The sequence below is a fragment of the Mirounga leonina genome, unplaced genomic scaffold (genome assembly GCF_011800145.1).
Source record: "Mirounga leonina isolate KUSES-001 unplaced genomic scaffold, KU_Mleo_1.0 Mir_447, whole genome shotgun sequence".
Taxonomy (NCBI): domain Eukaryota; kingdom Metazoa; phylum Chordata; class Mammalia; order Carnivora; family Phocidae; genus Mirounga; species Mirounga leonina.
Window position 1 is genome coordinate 1,251,628 of NW_023270757.1, and position 21,147 is coordinate 1,272,774.

The 21,147-nt window shown below is 41.6% G+C and overlaps 1 protein-coding gene across 2 annotated transcripts in view; it reads left to right on the forward strand.

Annotated features, from left to right (window-relative positions):
* Positions 1 to 3,056: 3,056 nt before the first annotated feature.
* Positions 3,057 to 21,147, forward strand: part of SLC24A2 (solute carrier family 24 member 2) — a 244,652-nt gene continuing 226,561 nt past the window's right edge. For both annotated transcript variants that reach the window (XM_034987922.1, XM_034987923.1), the window contains exon 1: positions 3,057 to 3,986. In XM_034987922.1, the coding sequence (XP_034843813.1) occupies positions 3,057 to 3,986 (930 nt within the window). The remainder of the gene's footprint in view (positions 3,987 to 21,147) is intronic.

A 21,147-nucleotide genomic window follows, 5' to 3' on the forward strand; every position in this document is an offset into this window, starting at 1 on the left:
CCAGCCCCAGGAAGGCATGAAACCCCCTCTAAGTCAGAAAACAGGAGGAGGGTGGAGGGTGAAGAGAGTAGAAAACGGTGAACTGAAAGCCCCAAAAGTTTTTTTTCCTGGTGGCTACCTCTTGACAGTTTTGGTCTTGGTCACAGGGCTGCCTAAAAACGGCTTCTGAGGGTAACCTGTTTGTCTCATCTTCTTCCACGCTTTAGCCCAGATTCTTGCCTCTGATCCCCAAAAAGACTGACTCAATTTCTTGGGGTCCAGGAAATCTTGCTTTCCAAACAGGTCAGGAAAGAGCACTGGGCTGGGAGTCCAGAAGCCAGCATGTGAGCCCTGTGACTCAAAAGGACACCGTTTTGGGTCTCAGTTTCATCACCCATTAAATGAAAGTTCAGCCCGCAAGACTCAAGATCCTTCAGTGTCCCAACCTTCCAAACCCGAGATTTCAGGACTCCTGGGCCTGAACACACAGCCCTGCAGGCCTTCATGCCTTTTCACTGAACGTCTTTTCCACCATTACACATTACACAGCCTCCTAAAGAAAGAGATGACGGCTGTCACTTTTTGCAGCTAATTGGGAGATGAGGTGCCCCGCAATAGAGAAACCCCAAAGTTGGCAGCACTTTCAGGCTTTGGGAATCAGGCGCGTCACCGACCTGTATGATTTCTCCTCTCTGTCCTTGCTCGCCAGCAAATCCTGACCCCCGTCCCCACTGCGGAGAAATCTCCTAAGAGACGGCTGCCGGCGTAGCCTCTGCGCCCAGGAGGCGTGGAGCAGAGGGCGCGGGAGCTGAGCGCGCTGCGGCCACGCTCCCCGCGCAGAGACGAGAGGGAGGGGCCGGCGGGGGCCGGGCAGCACCAGGGGCGGCGCGCGGGGCTCGCCGCGGCTCAGTCTCCTCCCGAGCCCAGCCCCGCCGGCGAGAGCGGCGGCGAGCGCGAGCCGGAGCCCGAGACCGGGCCTCGGAGCAGGGAGGCGGAGGGCCAGAGAAAGCGGCGGACCCGAGTGGAGGGCCGCGCTCGGGCCCCCGCCGCGTGCGTGTCCTCCTGGCGGATCCCGGTAAGTGCGGGCGGCCGAGTCCCCGCCAGCCTCCAGGCTTGGTGGCCGCAGTGGTCGTTGTCCCCAGATCCGGTGGCTCGCATCCCGCTGCTGCACCACAGGCTCACAGGTGGCTCCGCGGTGGACGTGGGGGCCCCAGGCCCCGCAAGGAGTTGGCGAACTCTCTCCGCTCAGGGTCGCGGTTTCCGAGCCCCCGGCTTCTTCCACCCCAACCACCCTTGCTTCCGGCTCCGAGGTGGGGGGCGCGGCGGGGCAGGGCCTGCCGTCGGGGTAAGACACGCCAGAGGAAAGCTCCCCTTCCCCAAACCACGCACAAACGATTCGGGGAGATGCGGGCCAAGCGCCTTCCCCAGCTGCGTCCCTGCTTGCTCGTGGCGCGTCTGTCCTTTAGTTTTATTTTCCTATTAACCCACCAGGGAAAGTTTGGGACCACACAAGGCAAAGTTGGGGCGCGGCTGGGGGTGCACTTCTCTGGCAGAGGCAGCTCCGGTGGAGTGGAGCGGCAGGTTTGCAGGTGGAACCGGCTCGCTGGAGCTGATCCTGCGCCCTGGGAGTTGAGTCTGTCCCTGCCGGTAGCCCTGGCCAGGCATTGTGACAATCCCCGGAGCCCTGTGAGTCGCTTAATCTTTGGTGCTAAGCGTCGACATCTGCAGCCAGCCGAGAATCTCTGTGATGGGTAGCAGCATCTTAGCCTGGTTTGACTTGTGTTCCTGCTCTGCTCTGCAAACCTGAGCTGCGGCTAATCCCAGTGTTTAAATGGCGTGTGTTTAATTAGCTTATTTTACACCTGGGATGATCTCAGCGAGCCTCTAAAATGAAATCGTTGATATAAAAAGCAACAACAGTGTTTATAAAGAAAAATTTAAATAGGAACCTTCAGAATAGCCGCTGTCGTGTCTAGATATCTAGTTTTACCCATCTCTGTGGGATAGAGAATGAAAACTGCTTGAATATCTAACCTACTAGAAGAGTCCGTGTTGGGGCTATTTTTGTCAGATTTTGTGGACGGAGGTATTGCTGCAGCTTGCATATTGTTTACGAAATACACATTGAGTCTCTAGAAATAGCCTACTTGTTAGGAGTTGTTTGATTTACTATGTTGTCTATTTTACACATGACTTAAGGTTGTTTTTAAAAATAAGCTTTAGCTGAAAACAATATCTAGATGTTTAGGGAAGACAGTCCATGTCACCAGAACATTCTTTTGTGAACTTAAAATTTTAAAGGGCTATTTTTCTGCATCAGACATAGGAGAAGCTTTTCATGAAAAATAAGATGCTGAGGTCTTTATGTGTATAGGAAAAGAGTGCTATCTCCTCCGACATTCAGTGCTTTCAAATGATAGATTAGATCAGAAAAGCGTGCCTTTAACTGGAATTACATAATTGGGCTGAAAGAAAACGCAATGAGTAATTATTGGTTGTCAAGTACTTAGTTCTAAAAGAAGTGGTACCTTTTATCACTGGGCAGTTATTTGTTACATGATTAAAGGTGGGATAAACTGATAGATTTTCATCTACAAATTTTTTTATATTTAACACACACATCTACATAGTCTAACCAACATTGGATTTACCAAAATGTTTGAGTTTATAAATACATGATTGTTATTAAGTGCTTACTAGGTGCCACATCTTATTCTAAGTGTCTCATCCTCAAAGCAGTCCTTGGTGGCAGGTGCTGTAATTGTTCTTATTTCTGAGATGGGGAAACAGAGGCACAGAGAAGTTACATAACTTACCCAAGGTCAAACACAGGATGGGACTTTATCATACCCACAGAGTTCTTTTTGTAGAGAAGACATGTGATTTTGTCATTTACCTCTCCTTGTTTTAATTTTCCTTTAAGCGTAAATGTCGAAAATATTTCCTGTGAAGCATAAAAACCCCTGATTGTGGAAGGCCCCACAGGCACCATTGACCGTAAAGTGAAGAAAAGCATGACAGAACCGTCTGGTTGAATCTACAATCGGAAGACCACCACATCCACCAGAAGACCCAGGATGGATCTGCACCAAAGCACTGCCATCCCTTTCCTCGAGAAATGGTGTTTGGAGAAGTCACTGTCTGGCTTCAGGAGACATTATAATGTCAGGAAAAAACTGAAGTTAGTTCGAATCTTGGGCCTTCTCATGGGCCTAGTAGCCATTAGCACTGTCCCATTTTCAATCAGTGCCTTTTCTGAGACAGAGACACAGAGCACAGAAGAGGTTGTTGGTGCAAGTGGCCCCAGCGCGGCACACGGTCACCGTCAGAGAACTCTCTTAGATTTAAATGACAAGATTCTGGATTATACTCCACAGCCACCCCTTTCTCAGGAAGGCATGTCTGAGAACACTACAGATCACGCCCAAGGAGACTACCCAAGAGACATCTTCTCCCTCGAGGAGCGAAGAAAAGGCGCCATCGTTCTGCATGTCATTGGAATGATCTACATGTTCATAGCCTTAGCCATTGTCTGCGATGAGTTCTTTGTCCCTTCTTTGACTGTCATCACTGAGAAATTGGGCATCTCTGACGATGTGGCCGGAGCCACCTTCATGGCTGCGGGGGGCTCAGCCCCAGAACTTTTCACATCTCTCATAGGGGTATTTATTGCTCACAGCAATGTTGGAATAGGCACAATCGTGGGCTCAGCAGTGTTCAACATCCTCTTTGTTATTGGCATGTGTGCTCTGTTTTCTAGAGAAATCTTAAACCTGACATGGTGGCCACTCTTTCGGGATGTGTCCTTCTACATCATTGACTTGATCATGCTGATCATATTTTTCCTGGATAATGTTATCATGTGGTGGGAAAGCTTGCTTCTCTTAACAGCTTACTTCGGCTACGTGGTTTTCATGAAATTCAACGTCCAAGTAGAAAGATGGGTGAAGCAAATGATAAATCGCAATAAAGTCGTCAAGGTGACAGCACCAGAGACCCAAGCAAAGGTTGGTGGTGGCGGTTGTTTATTTAATGTTCTGAATAATTGTGTTTTCGAGATCTGCCACTTTTTTTAATGGGATGGTGTTTGGGGCTAGTGTGGATAGCAGATTGCTTTGGGGCAGTGGGAAAACATAATTTGGGGATATTCTGGTGGTTATCTCCTAAGTTCTCAAGCTCCTGGCTTCAGAGTAAAACACTGATAAATATAGGTTATGTAAATATCCCAGAGTGGACTCAACAGTTATTTACATCTGGAAGTAGGCATAATGATTTTGTGAGCCATTGAATTTTCATGGGAGAGTGTGTGTATGTGTAGTTTAGCAAATTGCAGGTATTTTTTTTTAAGTAGGCACATGACAATGGTCAAGAATCATCTCTTTAAAGATGTTTAAGGAAGAAAGTTTGTTTGTGTCACCAGAGCTGTACCTTTAAGTCATGAGCAGGGCCCAGAAGGACTGGTCATTGGAATGGTCACGGCCATTTTTCTTGATCCACATGATGATCTTCAGACCACTTGACCAGGAGCTGATGGAGATCCATGAGAAGGAGTCATTGCCAAGCCCTGCTGTCTGTCTCCATGGCTTGATGACCCATTTTGCATGCCATGATAAACATCAGCCAAGATAATTTTACAGTAGAATTTCAGGGAGTTTTTATGAGAAGAGTGGCCATCCTTCCACTTAGGTGGTGAGCAAATTGGTATAGCGCTGAGAATAAATTGATCTGCTAAAATGTAAAGTAATTTTTTTAAATAATGGATAAACAACACCAATAAAATCTTATGTTAAGTATAGTAATGAAGTTCTGATTCATATCCTAACATTGGAATGTTGTCTCTGAATGTAATTTTAAACAGAAAACCAAAATACATATGCAGATTTTTCATACTAGCATCTGGGAAAAATCTCATGTATGCAAAAAACAGATGTTGAGTGGAGGGTGAGATATTTTATCAAAAAAATAAAAGATATTAACCTAGCATAATTCCTTTATGTTCAGGTTGGATGACCACCCATCATTTTTGTAGCAACCATGACATGGAAGCAAAAAACCCCCAAAACACCAGTAATATTGCTGTTTATTATGTGTAAAAGAAAAATGTTTTCTACTATATTTTTTTCTGACATTTCACTCAGTGTATGGTTGTTTGTTAGAAACTGTAGTAAAAAAAAAAAAGTCATTTAGCAGTAGACATGGCAAGTAAGCATTCAGATGTTAGAACTGAATACATATCCTTGAGGGCATCGTTGGACCCCTCTCCCTGCTCTAATTTTGTAGCCAAAATGATGATCCCTCAAGCCTGATTGCTAGTTTGAGCAGTTCACATTAATAATCTATGTGTTTATTTCAGTTAGAGTACTTAATAATTGCCAAGGGAAAGACATATTTTTTTTAGAGTCAAGGAAACAATTTGGTGTCTTATAAATATCCTGGGCACATCAAGGGTAAAAAGTCTTTTCGAGGGCTTAGTATATTTTTGTTTTGTTACACAACAGTGGAACTTCACTAACTTAATCATAGATTCTGCTGAAGGTTATACTGACAACATTTGTGATAAAGCAATTTGCAGAGCAATCTGATGGTGTATTTAAGATTTAGGGGGATTTTATATTCTGATTTGAGGAGGAGCTGATTTTGTGCATTTGGGAGTAACTTTTTAAATACAGTTTACAGGCAATATTTAATCAGTTGTAAACCATTCATTAAAGTAGCTCTGGCAGGATCTTTACCTACTACAGTAGGTGACTGTCATGTCAATTTTATGATATTTAAAAGTCAGCAGCTTAGGTTGACAATCCTTAACAGTAGTTATTCAAATCCATAATTTAGTGCTATGCTTAATATTGTGCAGTTTTTAAATTTGGAAGTTCTGGATTTACCTAATTAAAAAAGAAAGTAGATTAGATTCATGTCTATTTCTCCTGTTTCTTATTTTCCCCCCAAAATATGTTCATTGTATTATTTCCCTTGTTAGCACTGAATAGCTTTAATTTATTCCTTTTAATCGTTTTTATTTTTTTTGGCATTCAGTAACTAAATTGAACTATAAATTATCACAGGAATAGAATTTTTTTAAGCATAGCTATGTCTTGTTTGGTGTTCCTCAAAAATGCTAGAACACATTTTTAGGAGGAACAGTGTATAATGATAGGTGATTTCCTTCAGGAAATTTCACCTTGCCAGTTTCACTTTTGAAGTATTGTTGGGGGAAAAAAATTTGTTTCAGCAGTTAGTCTTTATCATATGCCTGATTTCAGAATATTATGACCAAGCACTGAACATAATGTGTCCCAAAGAGGGATGAGTCCTTGAATGTGGCCATCTAGTTCTCTAACCGGCAGAGTAGATTTCTGATTACATACCCCACCGTCCTACAGAAACCAGTGATTCTGATATCATCAAACCTTGCAGGAAAGAGACCCTAACCCAAGTGCAGCCCTCAACGAAGTCTTCATGGAGAGGAATGTGCTGTAGAAGAATTTAGGAAGCAAAATACTCTGCATGTTTTTGTGTTCGTCTTTGTACAACTATGGAGAATGGGAGCTTGGGAAACTAGAGGAAACATATTTTAGATGTTCTTGTACAAATCATCTGTGATTCTTGCTAAAAAATCATCACCTCTGCTGGGCTTTGGGCAGTGAACTGTTTTGGAAACTATTTGCTTCATAGACAAGTTGAAAATTCTAATTTGTTTCCATTATTGAGGATATATATCACGGGGCAATTGGGAAACATGGAAAAATGTGAGCTGCGTTTTGTTTATAGTGATGGTAATAGTTTCTCATCTCATTTAATTTTTACACCCTGTGTGTGGTTTTTATTTGTCATTACTATTATTTCTTTTAGTGATAATAATATCCTTTTTAAAAAGTTGTGTGGTGTCGGGGCACCTGGGTGGCTCAGTTGTTAAGCGTCTGCCTTCGGCTCAGGTCATGATCCCAGGGTCCTGGGATCGAGCCCCACATCGGGCTCCCTGCTCGGTGGGAAGCCTGCTTCTCCCTCTCCCACCTCCCCTGATTATGTTCCCTCTCTCGCTGTGTCTCTCTCTGTCAAATAAATAAAATCTTTTAAAAAAATAAAAAAATAAAAAGTTGTGTGGTGTCATGACAGGGTAAATAGATCTGGGGTTTTGACTCAGGGTAAAAAAAGATTTTGACCTCAGTGTGTAAACAGCCTGGTGATCTCAGAAGTTATATAAATTCTCTGAGCCTCGGTTTCCTAATTTGAACATGAAAATAGTAATGCCTACTTCATGGAGCTAGGAAAACTATTAAATGAAGAAATGAACGCTAAGCAGCTAACATGGTCCTTGGCAAATGTGGGTTGTTCAATAAATGTTAGTTCTTTTCCTTTTATCGTCTGTTCTTAAATGAAAAGTGAGTCAAAATAAAATTTTTTTTAAGATTTATTTATTTACTTGAGAGAGAGAGCGTGCATGTGAGCGGTAGGAGGGGCGGAGGGAGAGGGAAAGAGAGACTCTCAAGCAAACTCCATGCTGAGCACAGAGCCTGATGTGGGGCTCCATCCCACAACCCTGAGACCATGACCTGAGCTGAAATCAAGAGTCCAACGCTCAACCAACTGAGCTACCCAAGCATCCCTAAAATACATTATTTTAAATTCAAGAATTTCACATTTTTAAAAACTGGAATTCATGCCAGTGAATCACTGAGTTAAGCAGATCATTGTCTCCCTTAGGGGCATAGGCTATTTGTCATAGTATGATATTTATAAGCCCTCGTTCACATACAGTGAATATATGCAGACCAGCTATTATCATAAACTCTAAGGAAACCTCCAAATGCATTTATTGTCCTGAAATTTTATTGTGTAGACTTTTGCTTGAAATAAGTAGGCCATTAACTGGGGTTAAGAAATATCGATGCTGAGCAGAGATTTTTGTTTTCAGGGTATTCTTATTTATAAATGATTGGGACTCTCTTCTAAAAACTTCTCCATGGCTGGTCAGGAATAACTGAATCCTGCAGGATGTGAAGCAGTGGAATCTCAGGGCATCCAGAGCATTTTGCTGTGCTTCTGGCCTGGTTGCTGAAGATCCCTTGATCTGTTCCGTGCTAGGCCTTCATTGGCCTAGAAAGCAGCTGTCCATGGTATTTAACTTCTTCTTAGATTTGGCATTATAATCTGACAGCAAGTCAGCCCAGTTCTAATGAAGGAATGGTCTAAATAAAGAGGCTTAAGACTGGATCGTTGAAGAGTAGGCTACTTAGTAATTTAGGTGTGCTTTGCTTTATTCGGTTTGTATGTTCCTGAAAAGTTGTTTGTAAATAGAGTTTTGTGGTTCAAATTGTTATTAATGTTCATGAGAAAAACAAAATAAAAACAATACTATAAATATTCCTCACAAGGTGAAGTCATTCTTATAAGGTGCTAAACCATCAATAATTTTATTAGTACAAATGTGTAGGTCCAAGCTTGCTTATGGCACAGAAGATACTATATATTCAATTTTTGTTTCCCCTCCTAATAAATAAATGAGTAAAATGAATGTACAAACTTCAAGGAAGGTAAAGTAAGATCATCCTTCTAATAAATAAAAGGATAGGATTACTTCATAGACTTGGAAACTCTCTGTCCTCTCAAGAAAGAAAATTTAGGCGTTAAAATTCTTAACTGACTAGATGTCTGTGAATGTAGTATGTTTATCTAGGGATACAGAATGGTGCTCTTTTCCTTGCTTTGTTTCCTTCTACTTATATTAAAAGCAAACCCTTTGGTTACTGCATGTGATTCAGAGAGTGAAAAGGCATTGCAACAGACCCAGAAAGCCCAGCAGATTTTAATACACAGAAGTCAGATTAGCTGTGGCTTTCCATCCTTGCTTCTCTGATTTCTCCAGCAAGAGAGGACCTAAACTTTATGAATCCAGGCAATCTTGAGAGCAAGGATTTACCACCATTTCCCTTCCTTCCTCCCTTCTTCCTTTGTCTATTTTTCCTACCCCCCCAATTCCTTTCTTCCCCTTTTCTTTCCTTTTCTCTGTCTGTCTCTCTTTCTGGTAGAACCAGATTATTTGTATTTTAACTTTAACAAGGAATGGGATTGCTATGTTAAACTGTTCTTTGGCTGGGGCGCCTGGGTGGCTCAGTTGTTAAGGTCTGCCTTCAGCTCAGGTCATGATCCCCGGGCCCTGGGATTGAGCCCCGCATCAAGCCCCACATCGAGCCCCTCATCGAGCCCTTCATCAAGCCCCGTATTGGGCTCCCTGCTCTGTGGGAAGCCTGCTTCTCCCTCTCCCACTACCCCTGCTTGTGTTCCCTCTCTCGCTGTGTCTCTCTGTCAAATTAAATAAAATCTTAAAAAAAAAAAAACCTGTTCTTTGGCTGTTGGGGAGGCAAGTACATCTTCAGTGTGGATGGTTTCATTTTTTCATTCTTTTATTTTCAACCTTCTTTTGTTTTAAATAAGTCCCTAGTAAGCAGAATATAGCAAGCAGAATATAGTAAGCAGAATATAGCTACATTTTGCTTAATTCAGTTTGACAATCATTATCTTTTAACTGGAAAGTTTAGTGTATTTACATTGATTGTCATTATTGTTACATTTGGATTCTTTCTATGATGCTACTTTATACTTTCTATCCGTTCTGATCTTTCTGTTTCTTTTTTTTTTTTTGGAGAAGGAGGAGCATTGAATTTTTTTCCCTAAATTTCTTTTTCCCTTAATAGTGTGGGATTTATACACTCTATTTCTATTCTTTTAGTGTTGGCCCATAAATTTTAATATGTATAGCTAACTTAACATAGTATAGGTTAATTACACTCCTGACAAACAACCTAAGGACCTTAGAACATTTTAACCCTATCACCTCTCCCCTGCTATATATGATTTGAAGTCCATGATTTAAGTTCTACCTTCATGTTTTATAACAGCTTTATTGAGGTATAACTTCACTTTTTTAACCCTACAAATTGACATTGTCATCATGTCATCAGTGTTTTTAGATTTAACCATTTTTTACCAGCTTTTCCCCTCCTCATTCTTTTCCCCATTTCAGACATTTTTCTATGAGTTTTTTTCCTCTACTGACTTACATTTTTTATAAGTTCCTTTAGCAAGAATCTGTTAATAGTAAATGCTCCTGTTTGTATTTGCTTAGAGATGTATTTCACTTTTAATCCTGAAAGACAGTGTGGGTAGAAAATTATTTTCTCATTTGACTTTGAAAATTATATTCCATTATCTCTGACTTCCATTTTTGCTGTTGAAAAAAACTGGTGTCAATGTAAATGTTGGTCCTTTGTGAGAAATCTGTCTTTTCTTTTTGACTACATTTAGGGTTTTCTCTTTGTTTCTGGTGGTTAGCATTTTCCTTATGCCATGTCAGGTATTGTTTTCTTACTTATTTATCCCCTACTTGTGATTCAGTAGACTTCCTGAATTTGCAGATTGGTGTATTCCACCAATTTCAACTCTACTTCATTCTTCCTATGGTCTTCTAGAATTCTGATTAAACAGATGCCCCATCTCAACCCATTCACCACATCTTGTAAATGCTCCTCTTTCTCGGTCTCTGTTCCTCATTCTGCTCCTTTCTTTATGTGAACCTCCTAGTTTCTAATTTTCTCTTCAATTTTGTCTAATCTGCTCTCAAGCTTATCCATTAAGTTTCTAATATTATTATAGATTTCATAATAATATTATAGCTCTTTCATATCTGTCAGGTTGACTTTCATTGTTTCTTATTCCTTAATCATTTATTGACTTATTTCATTAGAAATGTTAAATTCATTTCTATTTCATAATCAATATTCCTAGTGACAATATCCTTGCAGGTCTAGTGTTGCTGTTTTATTGATTCTCGATCATGTAGTTGCTTTCTTACATATGTAGTGACTTAAAAACAAAACAAACAAACAAAAACGTTGAATTCCTATTCCTTGGAACTTTACCCATGGGAAGTCATTGAGGCCTGGGTTTTAACTGTGTTCCTCTGAATAGGACTGTATTTGTTCTTCAGGCAAGTGCCTGATAGCACAACCAGACTGGCATCATTCTAACCTAAATGTTTGACTTTTTTTTCTACCCAGGTAGGGTGAATTCAGACTCCAAACCATGTGAGTGAGCCAGTGGTAGAAATTCTTAAAGGAGACTTCTCTCTCTCTCTCTTTTTTTTTCAATATCACTTAAAACCAAGACCAAAATAGGCACAGCCTACTGTTTCCCATTGCTAGGCAGGTTTTTTTTTCCCCCTTATTCACCTGCTAAGAGTATCAACCCTTCATTTTTAGTTTACTGGGAGTGGAGGTCTCTGAATTACCTCCTCCCTACTACTAGGCCCTTGTTGTAGCTTCTAAAAACCTAGTCTTTGGCCACTGGAGAATGGCAAGTACTTTGAGGGCAAAGCAATACAGACCCCCCTGGATTTGCTAACTTGGTGTTGTTGGTTCTAAGAAACCCCTGACTCCTCACTAACATAGTTAAATAATTTTAAAAAATATACAATATCCTGGGCGCCTGGGTGGCTCAGTTGGTTAAGCGACTGCCTTCGGCTCAGGTCATGATCCTGGAGTCCCGGGATCGAGTCCCGCATCGGGCTACCTGCTCAGCAGGGAGTCTGCTTCTCCCTCTCCCGCTGCCCCCTCTTGTGCTCTTTCTCTCTCTCACTCTCTCTCTCAAATAAATAAATAAAATCTTTAAAAATAAAAAATAAATAAATAAATAAAAATAAAAAATATACAATATACAATATCCAACATTTTGGGGTATGATATACTAAGAATGGTTTCTCTGAATATTTGGTCCATTATATTGCCAGAAATATATGTTTCAGACTATGGGTTTGTCAAAAGATAATGCATATAACAAGAGATACTGATACGGAATTTTAATTGAGTGCTCTTAGATTGTACTGAGAGTGTAGCCTAACAATCTCAATAAAGCTTCTCATCAACAAAAATCCTACCAATGGCAAATTTTGAGTCAAATCTAAGAGGCAATTCTAACAGTTATTTGGGGCCACTTTAAATTTACCTTTTAAATAATATTTGTATCAGATACTGAAAGTAATATATTCATTGTACAGGATTATAAAAACACATCAAAATATAAAAAGATTTAAAAGAGCCCATCATCTCTTCATTGCACCATCCAAAAATAATTCTGCATATTTGCATGTATTCTTCCAGACTTTTCTCACATACACATATACACACACGTATATTCACATATATATCTAAGTATTTAGATAAATTGGAATGATACTGGACATGCATAACCCTAAACTTGAGTGTATAACATTTTAGTTTTTTATTTGAGAGAGAGAGAGGCACGTGCATAAGCAGGGGGAGAGGCAGATGGAGAAGCAGACTCCTCACTGAGTGGGGAAGCCCAACTCGGGGTTCCATCCCAGGACCCCGGAATCATGAACTGAGCTGAAGGCAGATGCTTAGCCAACTGAACCACACAAGTTCCCCACATTTTAGTTTTTTTTTTTTAACTTGACTATGAGCATTTCCTCGTATCATTAAATGTAATTCATTGTTTAGTATTATTGTAAAATAAAAAGTCATTTTCATATTATAAAATGTTGCAAATATGTCACTACTATAAAAAAATGCTATAACAAATAGCCTTATACACACATTTCTGATTTCAGAGAAACAGAAATTCTGGATCAAAGTTTATGAGCTTTTTAAACGTTCTGTTATATTGTGACATACTTCGTAGTGTAGACTAGTATGATTTTTAATGTTTTTATGTTTTTACAGTGAAACAGCATTTCGTTGTTTTAATTTGCATTTCTTTGATTAACTGGGAGGTTGAGTATGGAAAAATATGTTTATTGAGAATTAATTTTTTAATAGGTTGCCAGTTTGCTGTATATCCTTTGTGTCATTTTTAAAGTTTTCTGTGATGACTCAAAGATCTCTTACAAGTATATGTTGAGAATCACAAACGTTAGTTTTCATCCCTCCCCATGATTTCCACACCCAGATAAAGCCAGGAGGTTTTTGTGTTTTTTGTTTTAAAGGATGAATTATTTTGAAGGAGGCCTTGTGACTCAGGAGTTGGGAGATGAAGTTCCCAGGGACTGGCCATGCAACCTTGGGTAGGGGGGAGTCTGTACCACCTAAGACCCTATTTTCTCATCTGGAAAATGGGAGACTTGACCTAGACGACCTAAAACGTTGCTTCCAGCTTATCATGTCTGTCCTTGGAAACTCTAGTGTATACTACATGGAGTACTCTAACTGTGTCAAAGTAATAACTTAATACATTTACCTAAAACAGAAGACCAGACTCTAACCACACCCATACCACAAAACTGTTTCTAAATTGGCTTACCTGCGCTATTTTCACACAAACGACTTATTGGCTTGGCTTGGGCGTGTGGTGGGAGGTAGTTCTTCCAGTCACAAGAACGACTTGCATGGGAGAAAGTCGTTTAAAGTTTACGGCGGGATTCTAGACCTGCTCAGCATTTGTGGCTTCTAGCTGGGAGAACTCACCTTGGCAGCTGCATGTGCATCCCTGGGATGCTTGTCTCACAGTCAAGAGAAGAGAGAGGTCTCAAAACTGGTCATGTGCTTCATACGAGGTCCTTACTCCACCAACACCCTGAAATAGAGATCATCTCCACCTGTACGTCAGAAACCTGAGGGTCAGGAAACATAAGTGATTGCCTGAGGTCCCAATTGAGTGGTATTAAACGGCATTTGAACTTGGGTCTGACTCCTAAATGTCTGCTCCTTCTCCTGGTGCTTCTTACTAGACAGTTGGGGATAAACACAAAGCAAACCTCCAAATTAGATTCATATTACATATTAGGCTCCGTTCAGTTAGTGACTTCCAAATATTTTTTACCGTGACCTCCACTAAGAAATCCATTTTCCATTCTAACCCATCATGTTACAGAGCATAGCACATGCTCTGTAACATAGGCTTACATACACATATAAAAATAAAATCTATGATGCATTTTTCATCGCTTAAATTTTCTATATTATCAAAAATACCACTTTCAACCCTCTAAAGTAATGTCATGACCCACGAATGAGTTGTCACCTGAGTTTTAAAAAATAGTATAATGTTAAGAAATTTCTCTTTTCGGGTGCCTGGGTGGCTCAGTTGGTTAAGCGACTGCCTTTGGCTCAGGTCATGATCCTGGAATCCCTGGATCAAGTCCCGCATCAGGCTCCCTGCTCGGCAGGGAGTCTGCTTCGTCCTCTGACCCTATCCCCTCTCATGTGTTCTCTCTCTCTCATTCTCTCTCTCTCAAATAAATAAAATCTTTAAAAAAAAAAAAAAGAAAAGAAATTTCTCTTTTCTCCTCTTCCTCCTTGCAGGGCTGCCCTGCAAAGCTGTGCTAGTTTACTGCACAAGGGCATCTTTCTGATCAAGGGCATGAATAGGGACAGAAATTCAGACATCACTCTGCTGGATAAGCTGTGTGCATTGGTCTGGAACTGTGGTTGCCCAGACAAAGGGGTGCCTTTTCTTCATTCAACCAAAGTACCCTTTGAGCTGCTGGTGGCTTTGCCTCACACCTTCAACTTCTCCTTTTTATAATTGACTATTTAGAGTTTCAGAGCTATGAATCCACAGGGACCCTTATGTGGATGTAAACCCATGCTGATTTTCATGGTTGGGACTGTTTCAGCCACGTAAATCCATGCTGATTTTCGTGGTTGGGACGGTTTCAGCCATTAATCCACATGTTATCTTGGCTTCCTCTCCAAGCACACACACTGTCCGTGTTCAGCTGGGTCACTTCAGCCCTCTGACCAGTGCAGATTTCTGCAGAGTCCTAAAATGCCGGCATCTACCAAGTTGTGTCTTGCTCTCTGGCTCTGACATAGACTGATTGCAGGGGAAACAAGGGGCAGATCAAAGCATGATATGCTCCCTGAGCCTCGACTCATCCTTGTTTCCCAGTGAGCTTGTCATTGGGTAGAAAAGAAATGTGGATGAAACAGGGAGATGAAATCAGAGGAAAGCAGAACCTTGGCAAGAAGACCAAAGCTGCATTTCAATTAGGTTGGTTTCCTTTTTTTTTCAAAGGCTGGATTTGTAAGCAAAATGATGCAAACATGGTTCCCGTGCTGGTAAAAGCTAGTGGGTTTGGAAAGGGTGTGGGCACCAGGCGGTAGTAAAGCCATGCTTACAGCTTTAAAGGATACACTCAGAATCCACATTGGCTGGAACCAAGCCTCGTGAGATGATGTCCTTTTCATCCCACACTGTGGTGGTCTAACCCCGGTCCAGGCACTTTTGCGCCAAACGTCTCCTCTTTGACAATAAAGAGGCCAGTTTATCTCCTAGATCCCCACCAGTTCTGATAACTCCGTGCTTTTCTATTTCTTTTTTTAAGATTTTATTTATCCATTTGAGAGAGAGAGAGAGCAAATGAGTGGGCAGAGGGAGAGGGAGAAGCAGGCTCCTCACTGAGCAGGGAGCCCGACAACGGGGCTCGATTCGAGGATCACAACCCGAGCCCAAGGCCAGTGCTTAACCGACTGAGCCACCCAGGCGCCCCTGTGCTTCTTGATGAATGGGAAAGAAACAAGTATATGCCTGTAATTATGGACTGGCCAATAGAGGAGGTGATCAGGTAATGAAGCCCTGAACTTGCCTCCTTCCAAGGGCTTTTCCAATTAAGGAACCCAATTGGAGCAGATTAGTTCCTTTGGAGGGGTAATGAGGGCTTCTTTACCCATCCGTAGGAGCTTCCTGGAAAGGGCCGAGTTTCCCGTGCGTGGTAAGTCCCTTTCTCTCTTACTGTTTGATGGACGTTGAGCTGAGCAAGCAGGCTGCTGGTAGAAACACAGGTTTCACCTTTAGCAACCATCTTTCTCCCACTTAAAACTGCTCATCTGTTGCCCTAACCCCTCAAGTCGGCTGAGTTGGTTTCATTTTTCCATGCCACCTGATAGCAGTTAAATACATGTCGAACCACTTCTGTTATTTTAGGCCTGTGGTAGACCCGAGCATTGGTGTGTTCCAGAAACTTGGGACTTTGTTTTCTGAGATGAAGTATGACAGTGAAGGTTTAACACGATGGAATTATTATTTAAGTCTGGGATAGAGTGTGACCATCCTAGCTGGACAATCTTGGGCAAGTTACTTAACCTCTCTGGACTTACTTTACTTATCTATAAATTCGGGAAAATAATAGAATTTTCTTCATAGAGAGGCTGTGAATTTTGATGAGACTGCACAGGAAAAGTGCTTAGCAGAATACTGCCCCACCTGCCTACCCAAAGATGCCCTACTTCTGGCCTCTTTTCCTCTGAGTCCCTTCCCTGTGCTACTAGCCTGCTGTCCCTAAGTCCAGTGTCTGTACCCGCACTCCCAGCTCCCCAGCGTGTTTTCCTCCTGTCATTTCAGGACCTTGCCGCCATGCCTCCCATGCAGCCATATCAAGGGGCAGTTGCCCCAACTAATCCCTAAGTAATAGCCAAATCCTTGGTGTTCAGACTTGAACCTGCTTTCCCTCTGTTCTTGCAGAGGATTAAGAGAGGAGCAGTTTCCCTACCTATGAAACTGAACCTCACTCAGCTGTGAAAATCTCCTGAGCCCTCCTGTCACTGCCCTATAAATGCATTTACTCTTTTCTTATGTGCACCATCAATATTTCATCTTAGCTTGTCATGTCTCCATCCGGTCACGGCTATACCTGATGTTGGTTTGTCAGCATCTGTGTTTTCTGTCTTGGATTTAGTCACTGCCCTGACTCAGGGACTAACCAATCCCATTTGTAGTATTTGTTCCCAGGCTCATAGGTAAGAGTGCAAAGGGCACCTAATGCCCTGTGAGAGATGTTGGGAATGGTAGTGATGAGTGTTTGTGATAAAAAGTCTGGGTCTGGAAAAAAAAATTGTACCATAAATGGCTTATGTATTAAAGTCAAGTGGCAAACAACAAATTTCCAACTTAGGAAATAGCAGTCATTTGAAATTCCCCAGTCCCCTTAAGTTGCAAGTATGGGTATCAGGATGGATAAGGGCCCCCAGTTCTAAAAGTCAGATCACTCCAGCTGTAGCTTTAAGCAGCTTTTTTTTTTTTTTGAGATATAATTGATTATAGAATTTATTTATAAATAAATAAAATATTTATTTATATATAGAATTCTAATTTACCATCGGATTTACCCTAAGTGTACAATTCAGTGATTCTTAGTATATTCACAGAATTGTAAAACCAGCATCACTATCTAATTTTAGAACATTTTCATCACCCCAAAAAAGAAACCCTATGCCTATTAGTAGTGATTCCTCCTTTTCTCTCTCCCCATAGATTAGTAGCCACCAATCTACTTTCTGTTGTTTTAGATTTGTCTGTTCTGGACATTTCATAGAAATGGAATCATGTGATATGTGGCCTTTGGTGTCTGACTTCTTTCACTTAGCATACTGTTTTTGAGGTTCATCCATGTTGTAGCCTTTTTATGGCTGAATATTCCCCCGCACAGCTAGACCACATTTTGCTTATCCATTCATCAGTTTATGAACACTGAGTTTATTTACACGTGGGGGGTCATCATGAATAATGTTGCTATGAACATTTACGTACAAGTTTTTTGTGGATGTATATTTTCAGTTCTCTTTGGTCTATACTTAGGAGTGGAATTGCTGGGTCATATGTTCACTCTATGTTTAACATTTTCAGGAACTGCTAAACTGTTTTCCAAAGTGGCCGCACCATTTTGCATGCCTACCAGCAATGCAATCAATGTATGTTCCAATTTCTCTTTGCCAGCTATTATGTCTTTTTGATTATACCCATCCTAGTGGATGTGAAATAGTACCTTATTATGATTTTGATTTGCATTTCCTTGAAGGATGATGATGTTGAACATCTTTTCATGAGCTTATCAGCCATTTGTATGTCTTTTCTGGAGAAATGTCTATTCAAATATTTTGCCCCTTTTTAAATTGGGTTATTTGCCTTATCGTTGAGTTTAAGAGGTCTTCATGTATTCTGGATACAAGTTCCTTACCATATATATGATTTGCAAATATTTTCTCCTATTGTGTGGGTTGTTAAGGAATGTGCTCCATAGATGGGGCAACTCCTGGACTGGGGACCCTTGGATCTCCAAGCTATTCTACCCAGACTTATATCTAGAGTGATTTGGGTCCCTTGGGTCCAACCTTAAAGCTGCCTCTTCCGTTGAGTTGGTCTTGAGAAAAGATTGATCCCCTTGAAGTTAAGGACTGGAGGAGGATTCGAGTTTGTGTGGGGTCCAGGGCTTCCTGATTATGGAGATCGTGAGAATGTGTGAGTCTACTTGAACGTTGGTCCCCAGATGTTTGTGGTCTGCTGGCTGCCTCACCCCTCCTTACCTACTCCTAACTCTTCTCTGTATTATCTAAGAGAGTTTCTTGTCATCAAATTCCCTTCCCTACATCTTACCCAGAAGCCCTGTCAGGAAAGCAGTTGGGCCACAGGCCTTCACTTCCAGATGAGAGGCTAGTCCACTATGCCATCTGGACCTTGGCACTTAGCTTTACATATCTTGGTTGTGGGCCAGTCCTGTCCATTTCCCCCTCTCCCCTCAATATAAACCTTCCCATTCCAGGATCTAGGAACATTTGCCTTCATCTTAAACAAAATTTTGTAAGTGTATGGAGCAGCATACCGTAAATAATAACAATATGGTAATGATCTTAAATCCATCATTGTCTACCATGAGCAGTAATTGGATGAACCTGATTAATGAGCATGCTCTGAGAATAAAGAGAACTTCTCCAAGCAATCATGCTTGGTACAAAAATGCACAATTGTTTCAAAGCTCCAGCAGTTTCCAAGGGGCTTAGGAAACATCTTCTTTCTTGCTTCTAGCTTGTTTAAGCTACACAGTGACTGGTGGCATGGTGGATGGAGTTTTGTGGCCCTGAACAAGAGGCTGATTTATTTAAATAGGTTCAGATGCGCCAGGCTGCTCTCTTGATGCTTATTTTGAAGGACCGTTACAAATCTGCTGTTTTCGGCTGCCTTTTATTTTAAGTCCAATTAAGTGGCTAGCCTCAAATAGCTCTGACCTTGAAAGTCTAAATGAAGGTGAGGTGGGAGAACAGGCTCAGGAAGCATATGTTTTGGCATGTTAGCACTCTGCAAGTCATACACACTTAAGGAAAATAAATAGAACAAGACAAGATAATGTTGTGCTTTAGGAGGAAGAAGTAGCACCACATGCTTCACTGGTGGATAATCATAAACTGTGCTAAAAATGAATCCAACTCTATCTCACTTCACTGGGGCTCTGGGAGACAGGCCCCAAATGCGTGGTAATGTCAGTGACATTCAGCGCATCGTCACCTTGGATCGGTATGTCTGCTGTATGTCAATGCTGAGCTATGCTCTCAGCAGTCCCGGCGCATGATTTCTATTATTTATTTGTAGTAAAACAGCGCTTAGAGTACCATACCACCATTTCAGTTTCTTGCAAATGTGGATCACAGGAAGACCCTTCTGTAGTTGAATAGCTCATTTTAAGAATATTATCAGCATGGGGTCTCTTATTAAGATTCTTAAAGTCTTAGAGTTGGGTTATAGAGGTTTACAGATTTTTTTTTAGCCATCTTTACAAAAATAATATGAAGTATTTTGTGATGTGCTGTGAGATGCTCTTTGCTCTTCCTACCCTTAACCTCACAAGTCTAGGGGCAAAAATGCTTGTTCAAGAATTTCACTGACTCCCTGAATGGCTGTTCTGAAACAGTTTTGGTTTCTGTGCCCCTATTTTAAAATATATTTTTTAAAGATTTTATTTATTTATTTGACAAAGAGAGACACTGCGAGAGAGGGAACACAAGCAGGGGGAGTGGGAGAGGGAGGAGGGAAGCAGGCTTCGTGCTAAGCGGGGAGCCCGATGCAGGGCTCCATCCCACGACTCTGGGATTACGACCTGAGCCGAAGGCAGACGCTTAACGACTGAGCCACCCAGGCACCCCTATTTTAAAATATTTTTGTGTTCTTACTACCTCATTAAATGCTCCAACATTTCATGAGTTACATATGTGTCTATCTGTCCCCGGTTTTCTACATCAAGAAATGGGGGCAGATGGCTTTCCCCTTGTCTCGTGGGATAGTGCTATAATTAACAAGGTGATAGGAATGGATCACTGTCTGTCTGAGCCCACAGGCGGATGGGACTGCAGACACAAAGAGACAGTGGCAGGCACTGAATGAGAATACTAGGACATAGGACCAGAAGGATTTTGAGCACATTTTCCTGTAAGGTTCACATACATTGTCTTTATGGAAAGGACCACTCTAAGGTGAATATCCTGAAAAATTGCTCACGTAGTCATCTTGGGAGAATAATAAACCACTGTCTGGCAGTCTATATTTACGGATTGTAATCTCATAAACTTCCATTTTTCTGGAAGTCCTGTGTCTGGATGATCAGAGCAGAACCAAGATCCAAGGCCAAGAGGACTTTTGAGAGCCAAATAGATGCCAGAAGATGAGTGCTCTAAATTTCAGGCCCTTAATTGTGCAACAACTGCATAAGGCTCTTTATAAGATTCTTTTGATATGTCTTCCCATAGACAAAATTCAAACAAGTTAGGTTGCCTGGCTTCCCAGCGCATAAAGAAATTAGAAGCAACCAACATCGTCTTTATGGGTCAGGGGAGACTCCTCTGTCCATGCACACAGATAGCCAGGCCTGCCACTGACCTATTCACTGTCTTTAAGCAGATTTTAAAAGGCTCCCTGCTCTGACCAGACCAATTAGAAAAGGCACAACCCCACTCCTCCCCTAGCTATAGACAGCTTTATAGGTGCGGGATGTGATGAGCAGAAGGCATCTTTGTGCAGAGAGAAAGGTGCCATCTCCTCGAGGTGGGCAAATACAGTGCCCACCAGGACTCATGTCTTGGCGCGAAACACAGGCTTTGCTCCCCCCCCCAGCCGTACACCTCAGGGCAGTGCACACGTACAAAGGCACACACATCTGCAGATACACGTCACATCAGAAAGACAGCCAGTGGCAACAAGAATCTGAAACCTGTAAGACGGCACAAAGATATGTCTGGGGTAAGTGCAGGTTCAAACCAGAGTACTGCATCTTTTTATGGTACCAGCAGGCATGAAAGTCATATAATAACTAATGTTGATAATCCCACAGAAGCACTGAGAGAGTCTGAATTCTGTTGAGTCTAGCTTGTGTCAATGGTACTACAGAGTGGGAGC